The following is a 25,628-nucleotide window of genomic DNA, read 5'->3' as shown; positions in this document are numbered from 1 at the left end:
AATATACAATCTTATATAAACAGCAGTGTCCAACACAATCATAGTGATTGTGGGCAAGTTTGTGTGCAAGTGGGGGTGGGGCAGTCAGTGAAAGCAGCTGCATAGTGTAATGGTAAAACTACACACCTTTGTAGCGGGAGTCAGAAGTTAGATTCCCACCTGGTATCCAGTAAGGGTCCTGGCTAGATCCCCCATGCTAAAACCAAGCCCTGGAATGGCGTGGCTATGTCTGCAGCCTGTCCGCAGCTCAGACTCAAGCATTTCACTACATGTTGTACCCTGTATGATTGTGTATGTGACAAATAAAGGTTGTTTGTTTGAAAGGGCAATGGTGGAGGTTTTGTAGGGATGGGGGGTTCAGAGGGAAGGGGTGAGTGCAGGTCTGGAGTTGTGTGTGTGACAGCAGGAAGTGAATTCAGCATCTTGACAGCCTGATGGACAAACCTGTCTCTTAGTCTCCTGGTTCTAGCCAGGCTCTTCGGTCTCCTTCCTGATGTCAGCAAACTGAAGAAGCTGTTGGACAGATCAGGGGATGTGCATTGCAGGTGGAATCACCTGCAATGCACAGGACTTTCCAGATGAGGCTGGTGTGTCCAGGGTGCGAGTTCTCCTGAAGTTTATGATAATCTCCTTAGTCTTCTCCACATTGAGGGACAGGTTGTTTTTTCTGCACCACTTGGCCGCTTCACTTCCGTAGTAGGTCTCATAGTTGTTGCTGATGCGACCTACCACAGTTGTGTTGTCTGCAAACTTGAAAAGGTTGGAGCTGTGTGATGTCCAGTCGTGGGTCAGCAGAGTGAAGAGAAGGGGGCTCAACACACATTCTTGGGAGGTGTTCTTATGCCGGAGGTGTTGCTGCCGACCCGTAGTGTCTACTGTCTTCCTGTCAGGAAATCCAGCAGCCAGTTACACACCAATATGCTGATCCACAGCAGATCCAGTTTGTGAATGAGTTGCTGGGGAATGATCATGTTGAATGCTGAACTGGAGGTCGAACAAAACCTCTTGAATGGGCTTGACTCTTCCTTGGACTGCTGGCAAACCTCTATAGAACCACAATAGAAATCATACTTCGTCTTATGGTGTGGCAGTTGCACAGAACAGAATGAACTTGGCTGGGTGGTTAGAACAGCAGAATGGTACTCATGGCCATTTATGAATGGTCATTCATCAATGATCAGTGGTTGTTGATGACTGGCCATGACAAGTTGCATATTAAAGATCAAGGAACTGACCTCTCAGCCAATTATGGATTCCGTGGTGCTAGTTTCAGTCATTGTGCAAATGTACTGTTTATGAAGTTGGGGAAACCTGCAGTCAGCTGAGACTAAAGAAGTCACCTGTATGATTGATGAAATGTTTCTCCCACTGAAAACGCTACATCCAGATGAACAGAATCAACCATTTGGGGTGTCTAAAATTGTTTTGAATTTTTGGTGAAGCATTCCCAAATCATGCTGATATTTTCCCCAACTTTCCAAAAATGCCATCCATTTGTCAGAGTCAAACAAAATCTGAGTGGTTAACTTATTTTATCCCTAAAATTGGTAGGTTCTAATATTTCAATGGAAATTAGTCAGTGAGAAGCATTTAACTTGAAGTGAGTAGAATCCATCTTTGAGATGACAGCCTCTGCCTAAATAATAACCATTACTTAGAGGTGCGCTGCTTACTGTCCTGGATTGGACACTCATTGTCTCTAAATTGCTTATTACCTTACACTGTTCCAAAAAATAGTAATGTCAAATTATTTTACTGTGTATTTTACAGTTGTGTACTGTTTTTCTAGAATATCATTACATTTACATAAGTAGACTGTGATCTGACACGTCAAATGTAAAATAACATAACATCACTGTAAATGTAAAACACAATTTACTTGTTTTTTTAATATATTTTTTGTACATATGCATATTTAGATTGTAAAAATACATTCGGAAATGTATCATAATTCTCATAACGTCTGTTATGTGAGAGAATGATCTGTTAAAGTCAAATGTAATACTATGGAAAAATATATAAAATGATCGAAAATTAATGAGAATAACCAATCATTAAAGGAGTATATGAATTATGATTTTGCTGAAAATTTCATGTCACCTAGGTCTGATTCAATAATTCAGAGGTAACAAGTGAAAATATAATTAATAGGAATAAAAACTTAAAAAAACATATTGTGGCGAGTGAACAGCTAGTTCTCTCCCAACATGCGTCGGGACATGTGCTGATGTTTAGATGTTCTTGTTTTATTGTTTATGGTTACGTTACTTTAAACTGTTATCTTGAATGTTGTGTTTACGCCGTGGTGCAGCGTCACTGATAGTTGTTGTTTTGTAGAGAGAGTGCTGTACCATGAGCGACTTCTGTTGTGCTGTTGTTGAACCTTGAGGCACATTGTAGCACCAGCAAGTGTTTTAATAAGCAGCTCCCCCTACCAGCTTGGGGTTAAATAACAAGCTCAATCTCTCTCTGTGAGCTTCTTTGTTAAGATTTCTCTGCATGCCACAATGTAAGACATTGCACGGACACGCTGTGCTAATTATATATTTTGAAAAAGAAATGTAGAGGAAGGAATTGCAATTAATATAAATAACATGACACTAAGCATCGGCCAATGAATGTGAACTAAGAACAAGGTCGTGGGTAACGCTGCGACCGTAGGAAAAAAACCCTAATATGAAGGTTTTTTACTGTGAATTTTACAGTAATGTTCTGTTCTTCTAGAATATCATTAAAGTTACGTAAATAGACTTTGACTTCACATTTTGAATGTAAATTAACGTTAAATCACTGTAATGTAATACAACATAATTGTCATGATTATTAAATGTATCTGTCTGTACATATGCATATTTCGATTGTTAAAATACATTCAAATGTAATGCTATGGAAAAGTATATAACATGATCCCTATAAGCGTGTGTTACATCACATAAGTATTATTATCGTTGCTAGTTAGGCCGTTCGTGGCTCAAGAGTTGGCAGTTCGCCTTGTGATCAGAAGGTTGTTGGTTCGCACCCCGGCTCGGACACTCGTTGTGTCCGTGGTCAAGACTCTTCGCCTACTAGTGATGGCCGATGGTGCGATATGGCAGCCTCGCCTCTGTCAGTCTGTCCCAGGGCATGCAATCCATTATTATTTAAACCAAATGTTTACTGTATATTTCTGTACATTTACGTATTATGATTCATATTGCCACATTCAGTGACCTTGTTTATAGGTAATTTCATTGTTTGATCACGTTAAAATGTTCCTTATTTAATGTCTAAAAGCACTTGGAAAAGGCAGAATCCCATGTAAAATTAGCGCAACAAACTCTATTTTCATTACTGAAAATGACCGTATTTTTATGGGACAGTTATTTTCTGTTATTTTACGGTCGTATTTTTGGCGCCCCAGCTGCCAGAATATTACCGTTTTTTTAAGATGTTTTTTTTTCCCTATTTATAGATGATTTCATTGTTTAATCACATTAACATGTTCCTAATTTAATGTTTAGTGGCACTTGAAAAAGGCGAGATCCCATGTCAAATTAGCGCAACTAATTGTATTTTCATTACTGGAAATAACCGTATTTTTATGCGGGAGTTATTTTCTGTAATTATACGGTCGTATTTTGGCACCCCAGCTGCCGGAATATCACCGTTTTTTCAAGATGCTTTTTCTAACAGTGTAGAGTTAAATATTCCTACATTTACATACATACAGATGAACTATTTAATACCAATGAAACTGATAAATTGGCAGAATTGGTGGCCCCACTCACTGGATAACCACAGTGTTTGCTGAAGAGAATCCCACTTTTAAAAAATACACTTACCAAAGTAATTTCCTGTTAATGAAACTTTGTCTAAATGACCCAGAACACTGGTATTTTTGTTTGTTTGTAAATGAAAGAGGTAATTGTTTACTGATGAAGCTGTTTCTGAAAGCTTCTGTGCTGTAAGCATAACTAAATACTGCCAGATCATTTTGCTCTCCATTAGTCTTATCTCTTTGTCCTAGCACGCTCCAAAACCTTATTAGGCTTTTCCCCTAAGGTAACTGTTGAAACGCCATCTCAAAGCCATCATTTACATGGCATAGATCCTAAATGTGGTTTACTCCAAATAAGGTGTGTTGCATAAGCATTTGCCTCCTATTTAGTGCCACTGAAATAACTGAAAAGAAAATATTGAAGGGATCAAATGCATTCACTTGTATTTTCAAAGAATAAACATGCAAGGACTAGAGTGAAAAAAAAAACACACAGTAATGCACACTGAGTCCTTGTTGAAACCATTCATATTTTCAAGGTTCTCACAAAAGCTGTATACAGGGGGATTTGGCTTTGACCTTAAAGCAGCTTTTGTGTCCATTACTTGTAGTCAGAAGATGCTAAAATTGTTGGAATATTGATAGACTGGAATGAAAAAGAAAATGTTTTTGTTCTTTTTGTTTTTTTGTTGTTGTTGTTTTTTTTAACTGAACCCTCTGTTAAGTAAAAATGTTTCATGTCAGGGCAGCGTATTTGAACTCATATTTTTAATTCAGCCATCCTCACAATAATGCCATCAGAGGTCAGAGGAAGCCTAGATAATGTATCAGCATACTTACTGAACATGCATGTTCGGCGCACACACAATATTGCACCTATTGATAACACAGAATGTCTGGGCATTTAGATCTGTTAAAGGTACCAGCATCTTTAATAATTCAGTCCTTATCTCTTGTCTACACCAACTGACTTTGCAAGACATCACGTAGCATTATCAGGTAAAAAACTTGGAGGACCTGGATCAGATCAGAGTAAAAAAAACAAAACACTTTGTGAGAGCAAAGAAAGCAGCAGCCTTAAATTTTAAAGTCTGGCTACAGACAAACTGCCTTTTGTTTTGCATGCTGTGACTGCAGCAAACATATCTGATTCTAGCTGTCTGATTAGTCAAGACTGTGGCAGATGTAGTTATCTGAGATCAAAGTTGAAATCATGTGTAGCGCTACATGCCAGGAGAACTTAAGCTTCTACACAGTTTAAAGCAAACCTGAAACAAGAAGCAATTTAATTAAAAAAATAAAGAGAAGAGAAAACAGCAGAAGGAATGTCTACCTTCAAAGAGAAAACCCAGTAAGCCCTCCATTTCAGCCAATTACATTACAAAGCAAACCAGATTTTACCAGTAACAATGATGCCCTACAGTGAAAAATGAAGCAAATTCATAAAAGTAATGGCAGACTTAATAGTGATTTAAAAGCCACCTTTGTCTTCTGAAATGAACATATACATAGTATGTATAGTTATTGAAAAGTACAGAAAAGCCCAAATGAAACACAAATGTAAGGGAAGGCAAGTTCAAATTATTACCTCTAAAATAGAGTACTAAAAGTCAAGACATTGTTTTTGTACAGAATTCCACTGCATTTTTTTATTCTCTTAGAACTGATCAGAAAGCTGCGTTCTGGTTCATAAGGCTCAGATGTGAAACAAAAGTAATCATAAATAATGTTAAAATGTATTCTAAAATTCTTGTTTACTGGGACTTGATGTTTAGAAAGGCTGTAAAAGATTATGGATACTACCACACACAACTACATTTCAAACTGTTTCCCAAAATTTTGCTGGACCAACCACAGAATGTCACTCTTTCAAGGATATGTTGTGCAATGTTACAACTGTGTGCCAGAAGGATCTAAACTACTGCAGATGACTGAATCCATTGAATGGATGCTCTTTATTCAGTCTCTCCATGTTTTTGCATGGGTATTAACTAGCTTTGGTATGAGGCCCGTCCATTGTCTGCTCGCTCTGCCCATCCTTGCATGATATGAATGAAGATTAGTATGGATAGTCTGAATGAACCACCCAGGGTCTGGTGTTAATACGTTGCAGCAGGAAATTATATGATGTCACTGCATGTATAAGTAAACTAAATGAAACACAATGCAAGAGTTGAATTCAATATGGCTAAAGCCGGTTGTAAAAGATGTTGAATGAAGGACAAAGGCAGCCTGTTAAAATCAATATGTCCACTTCCTGTTTTAGTGCATGCACAGTTTTCAAGGCCACACAACTGAGCATTCTTTTTATCTTCTGTTCTCCCTCTATGTTTGTGTGATACACCAAGAATGATTCATGTGGGATATCCAACAAACAATGCCATTATAATTTGTCATTTCTGCATGCTTGGCTCTCTCACTTGTGGTGGAGATTTGGCAAGGTCATCGGATTCACCTGACCTGCTGTAAGGCAGCACAATGAGGGGCAAAAGGATAATACACATGACACGGATTGAAATGGATTGCAGTCTTATATTCCCAGAACAGTACTCCAACAAGCTGATAGCTGACTGCACATAGCAGCCACTCCTCATCGCTTCTGTTTTCTTATTAAACCCGCTGTATCCTCGCTGTGCAAAGCAGTGTGGAAACAGAAGCCACAATGGTGTTAGAGCAATGCCATGTGACCAAATGAAGCTCTAATCAAACAAAGAAGTATCTGTGAACAAGTGCTTGAGCTTACAACCACCCTGTACTCTTGACTCTAATTAAGACCACATTTTGCTGAGGTCAGGGAGGGGTTTTAATTTAAAAACCATTAAGTTGTGCGCATAGTCAGGACTTGTGTGGCATCAAAAGCAACTATCATTTTAATTAAGTCTTATCTTTACCCAATTTCTCTGGCACAAGACATCGTCATAAATTCTAAATAACAACTTTAAATAAAATGAACGTAACAAAAGGTACTGACTTGTGAACTCAGCAGTAATTTGTGTTGGGGTGGAAAATTCTGGAAACTGAAACAGCATTTACCTATCGCCTAGAAATGGTAACAAATGGGATATACAGGACATTGTGGACTATATATTTCATGGTTAATGACATTGTGCTGAAGTTTTTGTTCTCAATCATAAAATTGGTTAATAAAGTCTTCAAAAAGCATTGCTTTATGCTACATGATTGTCTTTTGGGCAATAGACAATATTGTAGGAATATTTGTATTGTCAAGTAGGCTGTGTGTGTGAAAAGTCTGATGAACAGAAGAACCCATTGCTGCTTTCACACTTGCGCAAGCATTTGATACTAGACAGGAACAACATCATGTGTTACTTGTATCTTGAGTGATGACACTCAGTGCTTTCAGTGCATTGTCATTTGTTGCCTTCTATCCAATATCTTAACAGCATCCCAAATTGATGTTGAGGTAAAGAAATTATCTTGTTCAATCTTCTTATGAGACTCAAAAGCTGTCATAGTAATCGTGAGAGCTTCTGTTAGGTACACAGCAAAGTGCCACTTTCATCCCTAGTGGCCTGCAACCCCTCCATGCATACAGATGGGGAGCGGAGAAAAGAGCAAGAGCACATTAGTAAACAAAGCCAATGTGGCTCAGTGAAGTTCAGCTTCTCATTAATGTTAACACTTTCCTCTAAAAGTGCACTATACAGAATATTCTTAAAATACTGACCATAACATAACACACAGTGGCTTGTCTTGATCCTATTCATTGCTATCATAGTCTTAGCCCAATTTGACTCAGCCTTTAACATCAATCTCCAATTGGTATGGAATCCAGTGGCCACTTGCCAAATGCCTCATTCATTGTTTTCTTTGTTTCATTCTTTAACTGCTTGTTCTTCAACATGTTTGACAGGATGTGTGTATATTAAAAATATGTTTCTTGACAGTAATACATTTTTATTCTGTGAAGTTGTATTGTGGTTAGACTGGACATTAATTAATTAATCAATTTGCTATTCCATCTTAAGTACAAAGAGGTATTATATGTTGATATGGGAGAGCACCAACTGCTTGGCATGCTACCTTGGGGGATATTTATCCAGAACTCATGCATAGAAGTCTTTAGCATATTATAGCTGTTAATTCTTCATATTCTGTTGATAGATTTTTTATTTCAACATTTTAAACTGTTGAACTAAGACCTTTATATATTTTACATTAAAGAAACGCCCTGCAGCCTTTAAAAGTGGTTAACATTAATTTAAAATGATTCACTACTGGATTTTTGTAAAAATCTACAAGTTATTGATGCTTCTTTTAATTAAAGACATCAGTGTAAATCATTACAGGTAGAGGTCAGTATTTTAAAATGTCAATTTTGATGGTTCTAGACTTTGAAGTAAGACTTTGAATGAATGAATTGTCAGCATTTCATAAATTCTCGTATGAAATATAAAGGTGAAAGACATTCTGATCAACTGACTCTATTTCACAGGGTTTAACTGGTGACTGGCTATTTATCAGAGCACATAGTCACGTGATTACTGTTTTAATGGAAAATCAGAAGTATCCAACCTCAATTTATGGTTTTCACATTCTACTCCATAATAATAATAATAATAATAATAATAATAATAAAAACAGATTTGCACACACAGCGCAAATCTGTGTGTGTAAATATAAGGAATTTATATTTACAGCAGATTAACACAAAGTTGTTGTTTTTTGTTGGTTCCTTTTTTTTGGGGGGGGGGGGGGGGGGGGTAATTGTGAAATACAGGACCCATTTGATGGAATTCATATTAAGAATAACATTTTTGAGGATGATAATTTTTTTTCTTACAGCACCATTCTATTCATTTGAAGTTGTCCTTGACCCGAAAAAACAGAGAAACAGTAATCTCATTTGAGAACACTTGGTCACTTGAATCATCAAACCCTACGTCAACAAAAATCATGCCTCAAGCACTTCTTACCGTGGGAGGAGGGGCAAATGTGAAGCTCCGAAGTAATCATAAATCGTACTCTGATGGGAACAGTTTGAATGAAATGACTGTGAAATTGACCAATTTCGTTTTTGGTTTTTTTGTTGCCTGTCCCATCTTATACCAATGAAAGCTAAGATTGTAATATCATTTTAAATGCCTGTTTCCTTCCTGTGGTAATCAGTCCCCTAAGAAATAATTATTTTCATCTGACCAAATAAAAGTGTCCTCTATATACGCCCCTGAAAGATGCACGGTGGTTCCTGAATCCGTTTGTCTATTAACTGTATGAATATGCGAGCCCTGCAGGCTGCAGACCATATGCTCCACATAATACATGCAAGTGATGCTACCTGGCGATTAGAGAGAAAGAGAGAGAGAGTACTCCAGGAGCTAAACAAGAGAGAAGATATTAGAGCGAATTCAGCCTTTTGTTTGAGTATTTGCAGCTTTAAATATTGTCCCCCGTGCAGCACCAAGGAAAGAAAACACCGAGGGAGAGGAGGAAAAAATATATAGGGAGTCTTGGCTGATGCATCTGTGCAAGAGCATCCATTTCACGGCGATTACAGTTCGAACCTGAGGAGACGGTGCGCATTTCTTTGAGAAACACGGTGCTTTTCTCTCTCCTCCGAAGTCATTTTCCTAGAGCGGCTGGCGGACGCAAAGACACGGTTACGGGATTTCATAACGAGGCTTTTCGTTTGAAGCAAAAGCAGGTCGAGCGCAGTTCCAGCAGGCTATACTGCGTCTTGTTTGTGGAGTGGAATTTTGCGGTCCCTAGCTCAAAACGCAAAGGGGAATATCAGACATTCAAGTTCCCTTGGAAGTTGCGCAGTGATATAAAAACATGGGAATTTGTGGTTATCTGGCGGTGTCTGGGAAATGCCTTGTCGTCATCGGACTTAAATTGTTATTCCTTGTACCTGCAGGAGTTCCAGCTAGAAGCGGGGATTCTGTATTAAAAGACAACATCACCGTCAGACAGGGAGACAGCGCCGTCTTAAAGTAAGTCTCGGATTATATTTCATTGTCACATCACTAATATGATTTCCTCTTGTGCAGCACGGGAACTGATTCCGTCTTTATAGCTTCTATGTCTTGGTCCGAACAGCTAATCAAGCCCGGTACTACATGAGTTACTAAAGGTCACCATAACCTATATAAGAACGCACTAGTGCTTGTTTGTTTTAAAGGTGCACATGCAGAAGATAAGTTATAGCATGCCTAACTCGGTGTTTAGCCCATTCTGCTCATTGCCCTTGAATGTTATTGATCTTACTGGTTAATGTCTTGTTGAGGATGCACAGAGCTGAGGTGCTCAAATTGAAAATTAGGAGGGGTTGCGTACCCTACTATTGATTTGCTCATGTGATACAAATACAAATGCAATTATGACTTATTTTCATTTTATTCATACTCTTTGTGAAAAGCTATGTGTTGTTTTCATCTTTTAAGAACTTTGAGTGGTTAACAGTGTTCTTATCAGATTTAACACTTGTATATTTGAATCTGTGTTCTATTATAGCACTCCAGCATATGATTTAACTATGTGTCAATGTTGCATTTTATGATATTTTATTTTTTCTCATCTCCCCACTCTGCACTGTGAGATTATTTTGTTTGAGTGTTGCTGGCTTGCTGTTCATTTTGTTTCAGAATAAAGCAGGTGCGGTGTTAGAAATTCAGAATCCCTGTGAAAGAATGACAGATAGGGTACGGTACATTTGCCTACCCACATGAATACATACATAAATACACACCAATATGTAAAAATAAATGATATGTATTTATTAGATTTTATAGATTGGTGACATATGTAGAGAAACACATTAATCCAGTAGCTTTGTTTTCTGACATTGTTTGGATCAATAGTTTTTAAACTTTCACACATTGTTAACAATTAAAAATAATTAATATGGATCTTTTTCTTATGTGAGAGTCACTTGTGAATCATACTTAAGTAGACAATTTAGAATTTCATTATCTCTGCCAAAAATTGGTCTGTTCTGAAAAGATAAATAAAAGCAAGCAAGTCACTCATGTTTCAACTCCAATGGCTCTTTTACTTACCTGTGAAGCACGCCACTTTGCTGGAGAAACCACTGCCTACAAGCTTTAAGAGCTCATCTTTATCAGACTGCGATGAAACATTTCTATGTTAAAAGGGGTGGTCAATTCCATAATTATAAGGGAGCCTTCATGCTCTTTGGATGGGATTATGAGTGATTTGATGAGGATGAAAATATTGCAAATTATATACTATGGTTGTCATATTGACTTGACATTGACTTAATTTACATCATTTCCTCTGGGATTTACAAAGTTTACGCAGTAAATAGTGTGTATTTGTATAGCGCTTTACTTGGTCCTAAGGACCCCAAAGCGCTTTACACTATACACAATCATCCACCCATTCACACACTGGTGATGGCAAGCTACATTGTAGCCACAACTGCCCTGGGGCGCACTGGCAGAGGCGAGGCTGCTGGACACTGGCGCCACCGGGCCCTCTGACCACCACCAGTAGGCAACGGGTGAAATGTCTTGCCTAAGGACACAACGACCGAGACTGTCGATCGGACTGCCGATTACAAGACGAACGCCCAACTCTTGAGCCACGATCGCCCTGTGGCTTTTAACTTTTGTACTTTTGTACTTTTAACTTTTTACCTACCTGTATCTGGAAATTAGATATTTTTAAATTTAGTTTGAATGAGGATGAAATTGTAATAAATACAGAAAATGAAATGCTGAAAGTTTGTGACAGTAAGCACATGAAAATAATGTAATCCGTAAATGTGAAGAAGGAAGCATATGAAGAAAAATGTTTCTGCTGCAGATGTAAGTATAATTCACAAGCAACTCAATAGACAAACTTCTGTGGCTATGTAATTATGTAGTAAAATTCTTATGTTTATATGCTGTGGCTCAGTACCTTTGGTTGTCAGAGTAGGGCAATAGAGTTCAAATGACTCTAGGCTGCCTGACATGAGGTACTTGGACTAGAATTACTGTAATGTCTTTTGGACGCTATAGTATGTGGAAGGTCATCATGTGTCATACACTGGTTGCACCCCTATGTAGTCCAAGATGGAACTCTGCCTAGTCTTCATCTTTTCTCCCCTGTTCTACTCTGGTAATCTTTTAGTCATTTCTAGCCTGTATAAATTATTAATAGAACTTGTTAGGTAGCCTGTTGGATTAACTAAAACCAGCCATTTCATACTCCTCACGCTGAATGGTGACTGGCTGAAATCCACTAGCTCCTTTGTCATGCTGATGTCAAGCTGCAAAAGGTTGTGACTGTAGCAGATGTTAGGTTTTTGGCTCCTTAATATTCTCCTTTTCCTATCCTAACATGTACACCCCACAGCAGAGAAGTCATCAAAGAACCTGTTGCACTGCCATGACCCCAAGTTCAATCTTTAAAAGAGAGGTTTAGAAATTGAACCAAAAGCTGACAATAGAGTAACCCTGTGCTGCGCCACAGTGTATCCAATACGCTGCCCTTGAGCAAGATGAGCTGTCAGTGAGCTAGTCAGTCCATAATGTAGGAAACCATGCCATCCACATGCATTGCTTTGAGCTTTCCCCCAAGCAGGGGCCACTGGATGATGATGAAAGCAACACAGAAATAATTCTCCTCCGCCTTGCTGGCTTCTGTGGGTGGGAATAAGGCCTGTGGAGCTGCTATGCGATGGCATTGTCCATGTCCACATTTGACAGCTACATGCCTAGAGCACCCTGCAAGGCTGATGCTGTGAGCCCCCTCTGCCTTGCCTGTGATGAGCCTCATCAACCAAATGGCAAAGATGCAGAAGCTTGGAAGGACAGCAGGTGTTGAGATTTGGACTTAGAGAGGTGGACCAGGGGCAGCAAGTTTTGGACTGGAGGCAGAGGATGAGGGCAGCTGTGGAGCTGACCTCTGATTTGATTGTTTCATTTGACATGAATGGCAACACTGTCTGTGTATTTATTAAACAGTCATTTAATAAGATTAAAACACTGCTACAATTATATTCTAATAACACATATTTGCAAATAAATTATAGCACTGAGAAACTGCATATTTGGGGAAATGCATTATTGCTTGGAAGGCAGCCATGATCTCATTTGTTGCATTTTCCTGACAGTAAATTTCTTCAGGTTATCAAAGTTGTCCTAAAACAAGAAATTCAAACAATGATACATTCCAAGCTGAACCAGAAAGTGTTTCTATCTCACATCAGGAATCAAATATAGTGATGCGAGCCAAGTGACAGCAGCAGGTTGTCAAGAGTTAAAAGCTTTTATTCCAGGGAAAGTACAGCATTAATGTGATTCTGGCAATACATTTTAAATGAACGATTGCTGCTTCCGAGCTGTAGGTAGAAGAATTCCTCAAAGGTTATTTTGCTTCGACTAAGCTTTAATATTAAGACAGTCAAGGGCAACACAAAGCAGTATCATTCTGACATAAAGAAAGCCACTGCCAGCGGGAACTTCAGAAGATGTGAGCAGCAGAATAATTAGCATCATTCAGCTCAGCTTTAGAAACAATATGACTTTTTTCCACAAATACACAGATCACCACGAAAAAAATCCCTGGGTTGCACATATTAGAAAAACAAATCAGTTTAAAGCCAGTATGTGTATATTATACAGGTATGACTGTCTTTAAGGTAGAATGTGCAGCTGCGGGTAATCCCAGCATTTTTGCACAAGCATTTCTCTTTTCTTTCTGAATAATAAATACTGTGTTGTCAAAAGGTATTTACCCCCTACTCTGATTTCTTTTCTTTGTTTTTTTTTTTTTAAATTGTCACCCTTACATGTTTCAGATTACCGAACATATTTTCATAATTGGACATAGATGAGTTGAATACATAGAAATTCGGTTTTAAAATGACGATTTCACGCAAACCTACCTGAGCCTATTCAAAGAAGTAATTGTCCCCCAAACCTAATAACTAGTTGTGCTACATTAATGAGTCTTTCATATCAATTTGGCCAACTCGTCTTTGGAGAATTGTTTTCAGTTGAGGCACATTGGAGGGTTTTGAGCATGCATGGCCTGTGTAAGGTCATGCCAGATCATCTAAAGTGGATTTAAGTCTAGACCATTTAAAGCCATCTCTTTTTAGCCAGTCAGAAGTGGTCTTGCTGGTGTGTTTCAGATCATTGTCCAATTGCATAATCCAAGTGGACTTGAGCTTCAGGGCAAAAACTAGGGCCCAGACATTTTTTTTCTGGAATTTCTGGTAGAGAGCAGAATTTATGACTCCATCAACTATAACAAGGTGCCTAGGTCCTAAAGCAACAAAACAGCCCTAGAGCATCACACTACCACCACCACATTTGATTGTTAGAATTATGTTCTTTTTAGAAATTGGACAGAACTTTTCCAAAAACCAAAAACTTTTGACTTGTCACTGCACAGAATATTTACCCCTTTGGAGATCTTGAAGATGTGTATGTTTTTTGGCAAATTTGAAATGAGTCTTTGGGTAAAAATGGCGTACATGGGAGAGTTCCACGCAAAAAACACTCCTGGCGAAAAATAACACAGTCTCCTTTTTGTTAAATCTGAATACTGAGCTAAACTCAGGCAAGTGAGGCTCGCAGTCCTCGGTTCTTTTGTGACTTCCTGAATGAGTTGTCAATATGCTGTTAGAGTAATTTTGTTAGGCTGGCCACTCCTGGGAAGGTTCTCCACTCTTGAAGGTTTTCTTTATTTGTGGATAATGACTCAGTAAAGATTACTGGATTCCCCAAGCTTTAAAATGCATTTGTAACCCTTTCCACACTGACTTTGCTTTTCAACTGATCTTGAGTTTAATTTTTTTTTCTTAATAAATGAAACGATCATTTAAAAACACCCTGTTTAACAAATAAAAAAAAACATGATTTGAGGAAAATTCACATTTTGTGTGTTATTTGCAAAGAAAAAAACAAATTCTCAAAATATAAATGGAAATAAATCTCCAAGGGAGAAAATAATTTTTACAGCACTCTATCTGCTTCTACTTGTTTAGTGAATGACTTGTGGCAATCATTAAGTACCAAGATAAGTGGTTGTGCTGCATATTGCGATGGAGATAGTAGGCAGTAGTACTGTGAAAAATTTGGAACAATATTACCAGTTCTGGAGCCAGAGAGCACTATATTGCACTGCCAGTGGCTCAGTGGACACTGAATAGAGAGTAAAATAGTGTACTAACAATATTTATTTACAATTAACAACCCATCCCTGTGTTTATGCTTATTACGTTCATGGTTGTACTGCATGAATGTACCATATACTTTAAAGCATAATTGTAAAATATGTTGAGTTAATAGTAAGTTTAGAAAGGTTCTATATAAATGAATATAATTTACAATTTACCTGCTCTATAAAAACATGTACAGAAGGCTTAGTCATACTACCTTCAGGCTAAAGCACCTAACTAGACTTGCTAATGCCCATTGAAATGCCATGGCTAGTGAACTGAGCAGTTTGTAATACATAGCAGGTTTACATATCACCATGCCAGCTGTTGTTTCATGTAAATAATTACTGAAAGTAAAAAACAATAAAGAATTCAAATTACTTTAAATTGAGAGTTTTTGTAATAAATGTGAGGAACACGTGATTTTTATCCACAGCACTCATGCTAAGCTACAATTCTTATCAAATGTTTCTCAAGTTATATTTAGTAGTTGAAAGACACCTCTGTGGCACAAGGTGTCACCATTCAATTATTTTCACCTGCAAGTGAGGAGCTCCACTGGTAGGGCAAGACATGCATGTGATTTACACTATCCTGAACTAGTGAAAACCCAAGGACAACAGAATATGGCTGACATCTGAGTTACTGCTGGTCTTTTATTTAACTGTAGAGTGTTTCACGGCCATTTGGTAGTGTCATTTTGTTTGTATCTTTAACTCTACGTGAGATGTTGCTCTTTGGTGTATTCCCAAAAGTTAATTCTGTTCATCTGGATGTAGCATTTTCAGTGGGATTGTTTTTCCCCCACTGAAAACGCTACATCCAGATGAACAGAATTAACTTTTGGGATCTATTTACCTGGATGATTGAGCATGCATCAAGACACTTTGGTGTATTCTTTGGTGTATATTCAGCTACCCAAATCGAATCACTTCAATGATATGGGAGTTGTCCATATTTAAAGGTTTATTCTTTCTCATCTCTGTTTGCACTGGCAGTGATGAGAATACAGTGGAAATGAATGGGTCACGCAGGATGGACCTACCCTGTTTGATAACCACAAACACTCTGCATCATTCATGCCTTTATTTCCTCTGTGTTCTGCGAGTCACTGTTGATATTCATGGCAGTGGCTTTGGGATGCAGTCATCCAGCTGATATTTTATGAGACACTGATTGGAGGTCTGGCTGGAATCTGTTTGAGTAGGTAGGTGGTAAATCCTGTTTTAGATATAACCATTATCCTTGAGGAGAGCTCTGTCTCTAGCTTAAGTCTCATTATCAATGAGGGGTAAACATGAAGTCATTGTTGTTCTGCTTCAGAAACCTCTGAAAATATCAACAGAGAGCTTCTGCTTTCCTTCACTGCCACTGAATATTTCACTGACAGACCATTTGGAATATGGCTCGCTGTGGCACTTCTCCCAGCTCGATAGATGAGCAGCAGAGATGGCTAAAACACTGTGTGGCTGACCCTTGGCACATTCTCTGTTTTAGCATTGTATAGTAGAGTGTGGAGAAATGAATGGTATGATGTCAGGACTGTCTGAACAAAGGTGCAACTTGGGAACTGGCACAACCTTTTTTAAGAAGATGTCATTTGAATTGTCTTTTGTACCAAGTCAGGTTGGGTGACTCACTATATATGTTTACAGTGAGACATTGTTATGTCTGACATCAGGCTGTCTTATGGGGTATTACTACAAAAGCAGTAGTTGGGTTAAACAACTTGTTCTTCCATTGGTACATAAGGTACAAATAACTGTTGTAATAGAAATATAATATTCCAATTGCTCAGTTTTAGACACTATTGCAGACACTTCTTAAAATACATGTTAATTAGCTCTATATAAATACAAATATATTTACTTTTTCTCATGGTTTTTATTTCAGTCCCTTGTCCACAGAGCTTAAGGTTATTTGTGTTGACCTCAGTGTTGTGAAACTATTGACTGAATTTTGGTATGCTTTTTCAGATGGAAATTTCTAACACGTAGTCTACGAACTTTATGTGCTGAAAAATGAACAGGAAATCTGGGATTAAATTAAATGGAAAATCACTATCATTTTTAAGGTCAAGTGTCTAGTAAATTAAACGATTAGTGAGTTTGCATTTTCTGGTATCCAAAGAGGTTTTGCTGGTGCTGTTTTGTGTTTTAGAAATAAAAATGTAATATCTTGAAGTCTTGTAGGTTGGATAATACAGGACATCCATAATATTATTCCATAGACTAAAGAATATAGAGTCAAAGATGACTAAGGGGTAACTAATGTACCAATAGCTGAGAGATTCTTCAATAAGTATAGCTAGTCATAGCTCTAATACTTATTTGATTATTTATTTGATTTCTGCCATAGATATGACTATACAATGATGTTGCATCATAGTATATTTTGTTTACTGCAGTTATATGCTTGCAAAACACATACTGGACACGGATATTATACATTTGTTTTGCAGTGATCACTGCAGTTGTATGAGACTGAGAAAGCTACTCATAATTACTTGTTATCCTCGTCATCCAAGGTGGAAGTGGATCTTAAAGCATTTTTACTGCTAAACAAAGACATCAAGACATGTAGAACTGACCAAAAGAACTCCAGTATATTGAGCAGTCTTCATGTTATTATATGTTTGCACAGTACTTAAAATGCATACTTACTGGGCTGGGAATGTAGTGCACGCAGAATGAAGGGTTGATTTCTAGTAAAAGGTGTATTTGTAATTGTGGCCATAGGCTTATCTGTTATTCAGTAGAAACTATCATGTATTTTGGCAGGCTTTTGCTTATTCCCAAGACAAAACCATTGAGTCACCAATGGAAATCATTGGCCTGGAGAAACATTTGAGGCAAGAAACACTGGAATGCTAAACTTCCTATTCTTTTCCTGCATAAATGAGCCCCATACATTATTCAAAGCAAAGGAACTCCTTGACTGAATAAGTATCCATGGCCCTGTGAAACTACACTATATATGTGTAGGCTTCAATCAGTCATGACTGTTGCGCCATCTAGGAAAAAAGACAGCCAAAGCAACAGTAGCTTAATTGTATAGAATTACTTAAAGCTTGTGCCATTTTTCATAAGAAAGAAATGATTCATGCTACTTAGACCTCTTAGCAGTCCTACAGTGTTTTTTTTTAAGTCAGCAAGTCATATCTCATGATTGTAAATATCATTTAACTACCTCCTGCCTCTCTGTCAACTTCTTGTTTAATGTTCACAAGTTCACAGACGTAGATAGTCACAGCTAAAAATGGTATCAGGAATATGAGCGGACAAGGACGTATTAAAATGGAAAGCCTAAGGGTAGGCTAACAAGCATGGAGATGCTAAGCTCTCTCTTCAGCCATTTTGTTTTCTTTCATTCAGTGGAACAAGTGTTAAGTTTGACCTATATGGATTCAGACATATATGGACAGAAAATGCATTGTGTCAGTAAAATACTTTCTAAATCCAGATATATTAATTAGTGATCTTTAATTCTAGTCTTTATACCATTCTCAACACTTAATGGGGTAAATGTCATGTAGATCATGTCATCAAGGTGAAAACCTCTGGATATTGCAGATACTGAGAGTCAAGTTCTGATGTCCCACTCACCAGTAGTCCACCAGGCTTGCATCGTCTTCCTTTATCACAACCTAGGCATCCATCTTGAGGAAGGTTGAGTTGAGTTTCAGCATCCTGTGTTGTCGTAAATCACTGAGATAGTCATTAATTTTTAATACCCAGAAACCTATGCGCTGTGTTGCAGTCCAACTAGATTCTCCACTAGTGAGAGCCAGCCACATCCATTACAGCCTGTCTTTGCTGTCCCCACCTTGTGCATGTTTGGGTGCATTTTTCTGATATCATTAATACTCATCAGGAGCACCTTCCATTCATGCCACATTCTGCCAGGCACCTACCTTTTCCATATTGTTTGTAGCACATCTCTCTTACTCATCAATTGAAGCAAGCATTGAGGAAAAGTAATATAATACTGTATGATGTATACATTTATGTATGAAAGTGTGGTGCATAAGAGTATTTTTTTCTGTGTGAGAAAATTCCTACATCATCAGGTTTAAGTCCAGTGGCACAATTTACCTGAATATCTTATTACTTTAAGAAAGTTCAGTTACCTCCACTTCTTGTCGCTTTTCCAAAATTCCAAATGTTGGAATTTTTGATTATGATCTATTTGCTGTTTTTCCAATCACAAAAGCAGCTTTTTATGAAAAAAAAAGTGGCCTTGAAATTTAAACAGCAATACTGGTAAGATTTGCAATGCATATAGACAAGGTAACTATAGTACTCATTACACAGAATGCATTTACCACTATTATCTGTTTGTGCATGAGTTTTCTTTCATTTAAAATCTCTTTGAAATCAAAATATCATCATTGAGAGTTTTGTTTATTAGTTTGTCAGTTTTCAAGGAGAACTAAAATGTACTTATGAAATCTCCATGTCTGCCTGTCTTTTTACATGTGTGCAGTGTGAACACAAATAATATATTACATAGGAATACAGTATAGAATGTCAACCTCTAAAGAAGAGGAGAGGTGGTTAGACTTAAGAACACCAAGTTGCATATATTTTCAAAAATAATGAGTAAAATCTGATTCTCTCCAGTTTTAACCTCTTTATGGTTTTAAGACAAGAATTTGATTTAGAAATTTTCTCGATGTGCATATAAGCAAAAGTTGATTATATATTTATTAATGAGGAATGTTACTTGTCCTTTTGTTGTATATTTTTTCTTTTAGGAATGGAATGCTGAAAAAATAGGGCATCCTCTCTAGGGGCAATACAAGTCATATTAGAAAGCTTGCGTATGTGGTGTCAGCACACTCTTTGCCTGTTAATATAAGTGGGCACAGGGTTTGCATTTTGAGAATCTGCTTTTTGCACCTCTGGAAACTTTTTGGTCACAGCAGTCAGAGGCACCTCAGAATTACCGCTCAAGTAGAAACCAAAATGTAAAACCAAAACCAAAATAACTTTTCACTTTGCAGTTATTCCCCAATAGAGGTGATTGTTACTTGTTGCAGCCACGAGCACAACGGAAAAGGATTTTCATCATTCGACATTTATCTGAAGTAATGGCATATAAGCTGATGAACTGTTAATTAATGTAGCTCTTGGAAACTCCAGCATTATATCCTTAGTTCATTCCACTCAAGATCTCTCCTCCCTCATTGAGACATCTCTGACCATCTGTCACAACAAAGTATTGGCCTCCGGTGACCTGGCAAATCATTTCTAACTCTCCCGTCTCTCCTTGAGTCCTGGATCTCAGCCGTCGGCCCTCTACCAAAACAGATCCCCCTAATGGAGGAATATGCCAGGGAAATGTGCTTCCCATTGATTCTGTTCCCTGGCTAATGCTGCTTCAAGGATAGTGCGGCTCAGCTATACTTAGAATCAAGTATGGGGTTGACATAATATTTTTCAGTTGCCTTCAAAATGCTCAGGGTAGTATAGTGATAAGACTTAACTAATACTACTGGAACAACGTCAGCACAAACCAAGCTACATTCGTCAATTACCAACAGAATGCAGTAAATATGGCTGTAAATGAGCCTTAACTGTCAGCCTTAGCTTATAAGAAGATTTGATGCGAAATGTCACAGATCTTGTCACAGATCTTACACACATCTCAGTAACATGCATGTCAATGCCTGAAAATAACTCCCTTTTGTAAAAAAATATATTGACCAATGCAATCAAAACTAGTCTTTTTTTAATATGTTTTAAGGTAGAACATTCATTTGAGTAGAGGTGAGGCACCGATCTTGGAAAATGCAGGGTCCCTGCAGTGTCCCACTTTAATGCACATAGTGTTTACTGTATGTTTCTGACTTAGGCACTGGAAATCGATAAGTGGCCTTGATTTATTATTACAACCAGATTTCACTGTCTGAAGACAAGGAAGGAGGGAGGGAATTTGTCTCAGTCGGCCAGCTGATGGTGCTCATTAATATGGATAAAAATGACTAGGAGTCATCTGGGAAGAATGTCATACCACATTAGACAAATAAGTGGTTGAAACCACTGGCTGTAATTAATTGATTCGCTTCAGATTGATCCCCTTCCCCCACGTCTTTGGGAATCATGTTCAGAATTTGTGCAATTATGAAATGTTAAATATTCCAAGCAAATGGAATACAGGAATACACACACACACACACACACGCAGTAACCTCCAAAGCCAATAGCTCTAGCAGATACCAGGAACAACAGCCACGCTCTTTGTCGAGAAAAACGCAGTCCTAGGAACAGCAAAGATACTCTGCAGGACACCCAAGCATCTGGTAGTGAACCTGAGCTTGGAGGATAAAAACTGCCCCGCAAAGGGTGAGAGAGGAATTTTTTTTACATATATAGTGAGCACAAGGCCCTGCAGATAATGTTGGGTCCTCGAACCATCTGCATGTTTTGAAAGAAGGAAGTTATAATTTAAGGGGTTTTTGTAACTTTAAAAAAGGGAAGGCACGTACTACAAGAAAAAGCTTTTGTGTTTCTGTTCATGGAGTGAAACTGTGGAACAGTCTGAATATGGAATTAAAGCAATGTCCAAACATAAAACAGTTCAAAAAGAGTTATAAAAATATGATCTTCTCGAACTATAAAGAAAGGGAAAACATTGAAATTGAGTGAATGTCTCTATTTAAAGAAATTCATGATGTGATATTATAGTATATCAGAAATCTGTTCACTATTTTTATTACAGATTATATCAGTAAGGAAGCTGACTAAATATTAACTGATTTTAATGTACCTGTATATTGTTTACATGTTTGAAGTAAATTAACAATGAATGAATGAATCAATCAATCATGTTATCTGATTGTTTGATCAGGGTGAACATTGAGACTAGTTGCTTCTCAGAGATTATTTTGTAGAGCGCTCACAGTGCTCATCCTGTTCCTCTTTGCTAAAAGGAGTGCATATTGCTCCTTCTGATGGGTTAAGGGCCTTCTATGGCTTTGACCAGGTTTCCTAGAAAAACTACGTGTGTCCTAGAATGTAGTCCATGCTCTTGAGACTGTAAATCTTCTGCCAATGGTACATGCCAGTAGGGCTGGGCTATATCATACCTTTCACAGTAATACCGGTGTAATTTTGGGCAACGATAGGAAAATGAAATATCGCAATAGAATATGGGTAAAACGCGCATGCGCAGTGCCTTTGTTTACATACGCACATGGTGGTGACGCAGAATGAGAAGAGCGAAAGTGGATCGTTGAATGATGAACCAGAACTGGTTTGTAAAAATGCTGCAACTTCAGTGGTGTGGAACTGGTTTAGCTTTTGTCCGTCAGATACACAACAAAGCACTATTTTTGGTAGAGCATGCTAGCGGGCCGTCATTATTACAGTGTTGTTTGGAAAATACGTCACACTTAAAATCAGTCCTTTGATTTTTCAGAAAATTGTCAGTGCCCCTTATAATCTCGTGTGCCTTACTGTATGTATGAATTCTGGTTGTGTTTACTGACCTCGAAACGATTTTATGTCGTACACGGCGCTCAAAAATCTGTCAAATGTTTTAGTACAACTTTGCTAAGCTACAAACCCGCACCGCTTGATGGATTGTCGGAACATTACGGCTATCGTAGGCAGGCGCCTCGCGGAGTGATATGTACTGTGCTTCAACATAATATTACCGTATTGTGTGTGTATAACCTCTTTTTAAGTTTTGTGGATATTATACATGGTTATGCTGAGGATATGCCAGCCAATTTCCACTGGAAATACCTTTTGGTTAAACTGTCAGCAAGGATTTTGCACTGTTACATTTTTATATAACTTTAATGCACATAAAAAACAGCTGCTTGTTTAAGTGAAAATACATTGATGGGGTTTTTTGCACTAATAAAGTTGTGGAGTTGTAAAGTATTTTGTCTAGTGTCAATTATATCGTCAGTTATATCGTTATCGCAAATTTTCAAATGTATATCGTGATAAATATTTTTGGTCATATCGCCCTGCTCTACATACCAGCCATGACAGCAATGACACTGATCGAAGATAAATGCACAACAGTGACTAAACAGTCAGAAAGATGCAGAAGGAAAAAGTGTTAGTGGGCAATTATTTCCAACTGAGGAATTGATGAGTAATTGGACATTGAAGATGAGGCTGGACAGCACAAACATCTCGTCCAAAAATAAATTGTCTCCACTCTTTTCTTGTAGTTTATTCCTTATAAATTTAGCTAAAAACGAGATACATCTTATTTACAGGACGGTATTCCTGTGGAGATAGTGGATGAATTGTCTAGTGTTGTAAAAGTGTGCATGTGGCATCTCAGGCTGTTCATTTTTTCTTTTTTTTTAAAATTTTGTAAATACCTAGCTCATACACAGGAGAAAAATCTTTTTTTTTAAAATAGCTTTTTATTTAGTTGTGTTTTCTGCCCGTGCCCTAGTATAAAAAAGCCACCGGTTTCCCTTGCTGTAGGGACCAAGGTTTTTATTTTCTTATATTTCATATGTATTTATTTCATGCTAATACTTTGCAAAAGCAAACTTCACTATGAAGCTTCAGTACCAGTTTGCTAAAAATATATAATGGTAATTTATTCTCTGGCACAAAATCAATATTTATGAAAATGATGACTTCTTCAAAGAGGTATATGCCAAAAGACCATGTTCTAGTATATCTGTATCCAAAAGAAAGCCATCTGAGAGTAGTTTCATATTTCCCACAGCACAACAACTTTCACTGCACTTAGTTCGCGTTCATGCAGAATTCACACATGGGATATGCCACAGCATCAGTGCCTCATTGAAGAGTTCACTTGCTTGGTCAAGGGCAAATTGACAGTGATAGCTGGAGGAGAGGAGAGTATTCAACACCCTTTACATGAGATGCTGTGATACACAGAATCATGTATTGTTATTTTAGAGCAAGCTGTGAGAAAAGATAGCATGAATTATAGTGCAAATCAAGAAACCACAAATCAGAAAAACTGAGAGGTTTTGGCATTTTGCCATACCTCAGACTGAATAACTGATTAATACTTGTTATTTATCTCTGGCTCTCTTCCACAGCATGTCTTTTGTCATGTCTTCCTTCTCTCACCCCAACCAGTCGTGGCAGATAGCCGGCCCTCCCTGAGCCTGGTCCTGCCGGAGGTTTCTTCCTGTTAAAAGGACGTTGTTCCTTCCCACTGTGGTCAAAGTGCTTGCTCATAATGAGTCATATGATTGTTGGGTTTAATAATAATAATAATAATACATTTTATTTATAGGCACGAGAGTTTTCTGTTAAACCACTGCTACCCCATACAGCTGGGTTAAAAACTAACAGCATGTTTTAGTGGCAGCTGTTTGCTGCTTGCTTGTTCTATTTTTCCAGTCAGTATGTCACCATCTAGTCATAAGGAAACTTTCCTACCCTGTGGAATACACTATCTTCTTACCAGAAAAATATTAGATAATAAATGTAGGTCCATTAGTTGGAAAACCAGCTACTGTAAAACCTTTCTGACATTCAGTGTTTAACTTTGAAAAATCAATAAAGCCAATTTAGCAGAAGGACTTTTTTGTTCATAATAAAAAAATCAGTCCACCTCAACTCAACTTGATTTTTGGTCTATTAACTCATAAAAGTGCTAACCTCTGCCCTGAGTACTTGCCATTGTTTATGTCCAAATAAACAACTTCCCTTAGCAGTGCAGAGCAAACAAGTGATGTTGCACAACAATCAAGAACCAATTTAATTGTGTTTAACATTAACCAGCAGCTTATAGTGTATTACTGCTGTATTGAAATGATGATTTTCATTTCAATGTTAAGAGTCTGGTTAACAGCTTTTGACAAACCTTTTCATATTTGATGTTTTGCTTTTGAGTAAAAAAGTAAGATTGAATGTCAAGAGATTTAAATGCATTTATAGCAAACAAAGCTACATTGTCAAGGTTGCAGGGGAAAAAGAGGACCCAAAATGCGGAGCTCAGGTTAGCAGGGTGAACAGTGCGTTTATTTACAGTGTCCAAGAGGTGTCACAAACAGTTAAAGGTGCTTCAGGTAAAATCCCCAAGTGCTCCTTCGTCTGTGCAACCCCGAGCGTGAGTTGTTTCCTGGTCCTCCTCTCTGAGCCAAACTCCTAGGTGAAGACAAAGCAAAACACAGAATTAGCAGAGCTCTTTAACCGACTATCAACTTCCCTTAAGTAACGAGTGTTACCAGCTTGGAATAATAATCCAACGTCAACTGTTGTTGCGCATCGTCCTTATATACCGCAGTTCTGGGATGGAGGCTGATTAGAAGCAGCTGGCAGAGCAATCAAATGCAGGTGAGGCCACAGCCGAGCGGCGGAGCTTCCGGGTGGAAGGTCGTCCGAGCCACGCCCTCCCCGGAAGCGCGAACTTCCGTAAACAAACCCCGCGCCTGGGAGAGAGGAGAGACTGAGAGAAAATACACACAAAAATCCAGATCGCCCGGGGAGGACCGTACGACCGTGACATACATAAATCAATCATCTGACCCAGTTAATGGCCTCTCTTTACAGTGTTTTCCAATTACTAAATTGGCTTCCCATGAATATGAAAACATAATACTTAAGATTCATTTTAAGTAGATGTATAATCTTGTTAAATAAAAATGTATTATGATCAATAACATCATTTTGATTTTTGTCATAATTGAACAGCTACAGATGTACAAGGGCTACATCACAAATCCACTGAGATAGTAGTGTTTTTTAAACATTTATTTATTTCTAATGCCGTTCA

The 25,628-nt window shown here is 37.9% G+C and overlaps 1 protein-coding gene across 2 annotated transcripts in view; it reads left to right on the top strand.

Moving 5' to 3' along the window:
- The window catches only part of opcml (opioid binding protein/cell adhesion molecule-like), a 436,379-nt gene that overhangs the window by 163,630 nt on the left and 247,121 nt on the right, over positions 1 to 25,628 (top strand). Inside the window, exon 2 of one of the 2 annotated variants that reach the window (XM_082549247.1) lies at positions 9,636 to 9,711. In XM_082549247.1, the coding sequence (XP_082405373.1) occupies positions 9,636 to 9,711 (76 nt within the window). Of the gene's footprint in view, positions 1 to 8,487; positions 9,712 to 25,628 lie in introns of those variants that run through there. The other variant, XM_082549246.1, reaches the window with a different exon arrangement.

This window comes from Aulonocara stuartgranti, assembly GCF_965226115.1.
Source record: "Aulonocara stuartgranti genome assembly, chromosome: 10".
Lineage (NCBI taxonomy): Eukaryota > Metazoa > Chordata > Actinopteri > Cichliformes > Cichlidae > Aulonocara > Aulonocara stuartgranti.
This window is presented reverse-complemented; position numbering and strand designations above follow the sequence as displayed.